Source organism: Merops nubicus, unplaced genomic scaffold (assembly GCF_000691845.1).
Source record: "Merops nubicus isolate BGI_N331 unplaced genomic scaffold, ASM69184v1 scaffold20172, whole genome shotgun sequence".
In the NCBI taxonomy this organism is placed as follows: Eukaryota; Metazoa; Chordata; class Aves; order Coraciiformes; family Meropidae; genus Merops; species Merops nubicus.
Genome location: NW_008594524.1, coordinates 33,696 through 36,789, shown reverse-complemented (window position 1 = coordinate 36,789; position 3,094 = coordinate 33,696). Strand labels below are relative to the sequence as shown.

At 35.8% G+C, this 3,094-nt stretch overlaps 1 protein-coding gene across 1 annotated transcript in view; it reads left to right on the top strand.

Moving 5' to 3' along the window:
• Positions 1 to 370: 370 nt before the first annotated feature.
• The window catches only part of ARFGEF1 (ADP-ribosylation factor guanine nucleotide-exchange factor 1 (brefeldin A-inhibited)), a gene marked incomplete at its 5' end in the record, with an annotated part of 32,883 nt that continues 30,159 nt past the window's right edge, over positions 371 to 3,094 (top strand). The window contains 3 exons of the mRNA XM_008935814.1: positions 371 to 644; positions 1,183 to 1,296; positions 1,914 to 2,086. Coding sequence (XP_008934062.1) covers positions 371 to 644; positions 1,183 to 1,296; positions 1,914 to 2,086 — 561 coding nt within the window. The remainder of the gene's footprint in view (positions 645 to 1,182; positions 1,297 to 1,913; positions 2,087 to 3,094) is intronic.

Sequence of the window (3,094 nt, the reverse complement as noted above, 5' to 3'; positions counted from 1 at the left end):
AAAAAAACATAAATTGCTCTGATGTTTCTCTGTGTGGTGCTTGTATATTGTCACAGCTCCTGGCTGAACTCCTTCCCAGGCAGTCAGACAGCTCTTGGTCCTGTTCTGGGTGCAGTTTAGTCATCCCTCCTTCCCAATGAGAATGTGATTAAATGTAATTTGCTCTTGCAAAGCTTTATCCTGGGATATTAAAATTATTTATAATAATATGAACGATGCATTTTCTTAATCTGTCACAGCTCCAGGAAGGCACTGTGTAAGCAGACACACTAGATATTTTTATGTTTATAGAATAACTTAGACAATATGTATACAGCTCATTGTTTTGTTTAGGTAGTGAAACTCTTGTGTGATTGCCATATTTTTGTAGCTTCAGGAAGCCAAACAGATGGAAAAGGAAAGACACAGACAGCAACACCATCTACAGCAGTCTCCAGTAAGCCATCATGAGCCTGAGTCACCTCAGCTGAGACATATTCCGACTCAGACTGACCAGCTGTCCAAAGAACATGAGGCAGAGCTTGACCACAGCATGAATGATGTGGACAAGAACCTCCAAGAAGATATAGAGGCGGAAAACGGATCCGATATTTCGAGTGCTGAGAATGAACAGACGGAAGCAGACCAAGCCACAGCAGCAGAAAGTAATCACTGTATATTTCTGTTTCATGGAGGGAGGGAAAAGGTCTGTAAAAAGAAAGGCTTTCTTTCCCTCTCCCAAATCTGGAGTCAGGCATATATTTGGAAATGGTTGACTAACGCCAAACACCCCTTGTCCTTGTTACCACTGCTAAACTTTCCCATGAGCGTCCTTTAGTCCTACGCTCTGTCTTAGGCACTCTGGCAAAGACTCCTCTTTGCACCTGCATAATGTCCTGACAGTTTTTGAGAATAACATCTTAAACCCAGTATGTTTTCAGTGTTAAATGTACATGAAAATACAAAATTGATGGGTTTTGTTGACATAGGCCTGTGGGTTAATTACTGTTTAAAGGCTGGACACTGGAATGCTTAGTTTTGCAAATACCATTTTCAAAGCTTCCAAACACAGCTTTTTTTTTTTTTTTTAACAGATACTTTCCTATTAATAGATTTGCAATTTAATCTTTAAATAATAAATGCAAATAAAACATCTTAATTTCTGGGTTTCTCATTAATATTTGTTTGGGTTTCTTTTTAAAGGTCTTTCTAAAGCTGCTGGGGGAGCGTATGACGGTGAGAGCAACGAGTGTGAAGAGAAGGCGCAAGAGATTGTAGAAAGTATCGTGCAGGAAATGGTGAACATAGTAGTTGGAGGTATTAGATTATCTGTCTAGTCAATAGCGACTGCAGTCTGAATCTTGACACTAAGAATTTTCTTCACACTTCCAAATATTTAACTAAAATATGTCATTATTTATATGCTGAAGATTTTCAGTTCTCTGACCTTAGCTGTGCGTTATTTAGCAGTAAAATGGACAACTTTTCATATGTTAATTTGCAGTCTATATAGGAGAATAATATTCTTTCTCAAATACAAATTTTTGTTCCTTTTGGTTTTGTTTTTCTGTTTTGTTTCCACATAAGGTCTTCACAGATGGGCCTGTTTCTGTAGTAGCAGTGTAGCACTGCATTTTTCAGATTGTTGGAAAGTATCTAGCAAGTCAGTGACTTCCCACCTCTCTAGTACTTCTTGGGAACTTGATAGAATGGTTAACCTAGCAATGTAAAGTTATAAGTACTTTTTTAATTCTAATTTTCATTACTGGGAATTAAGAGCATCTGGAATTTTTTTTAGTTATATAATACCATGTAAATTCTGCCTTAAACACTGCTTATGATTGTTTTAGTATATAATTGTTAGATTTTGAAGCTCTTTTTAATTTGCATTCCTATGTAACATTTGTCTGTAATTTTTATGTCTTTTCTGATAGATGTGGAAGGGATTGCTGAAAGAGGAGGTGCTGATGGCACAACGGTAACACTAGAGGATGGCAGTGACAGTGAAAACATTCAGGCAAATGGAATTCCAGGGACTCCAATTTCTGTTGCTTACACACCATCTTTACCTGATGACAGATTATCTGTCTCTTCCAATGATACTCAGGTACATGCAGTTATATATGTGGAAATACCAACTGCAGTAATATATTTAAGTGTTGCCCAGCATGTGTGCAGGGAGTGTTTAATATAATTCCAGAAAATCAGTTACTCAGATGGATTTAATTTTTATGCTAGCTTACTTTTAGCTGCCCTATAGAGTACAACTGTTCCAAGAGTAGAGAACTCAGTTCCCTGAAGTGCTCCTGAAAAACTCTAAAACTAGTGTTCAATATAAATAGTGAAGAATATAGGCAATTATAGACACACTTGTATCATTTCAGTGTGCTCTTTTCAAATGATGCATAGAAAATTCAACCTACAGCATGACCTTACTGCAGTGATGGCAGATAATAAGTTTCATGTCCAAGATGATCTGATTTTCATTAACAAAAAAGAAGTAAAAATCCACTCTCTCTGTTATATTAACTATCAGCATGCCTCAACTGACAGAGGGGAGCTGCTGTCAAAGCATATTGAGTAATTAGGGTTGGGAATAATAGATATTAAGCTTAAAAAGCTACAATCACATATACTATACAAATAACAGACTAACATTAAACATGGAATCAGAGAATCATAGCATGGTTTGGGTTGGAAGGGACCTTTATAGGTCATCTAGTCCAACTCCCATGTTGCTTATATAAGGAACAACAATACAGAATTGCAAGAACTTAGTAATACGAGTGATTATTGTAGAAATTTTACCAAATATGTCCTGACACAAATATTTAACTACTTGCATTCTGTTAAAATGTCAAATTGGTTATTTTAGACTAGTTATCTTTTGGAAATTTCTGAAGGCAGTTAACTGTAAGTTACCTTACTTAAACTTGACCTGCCTAATTTAATTACAGTCTTTAATTCTGACTTTTTACTGAGATGGTAATTTTTAGTAGTGAGTTTGTTCATTTTACCTGGACTTGAAGAATATTTTAGATTTAGTTTATTCTTTAGACTGTAAAGCTATAGTGATAGAGTTATATTTGTATAATGTGTTAATTCTTGTTGCTAG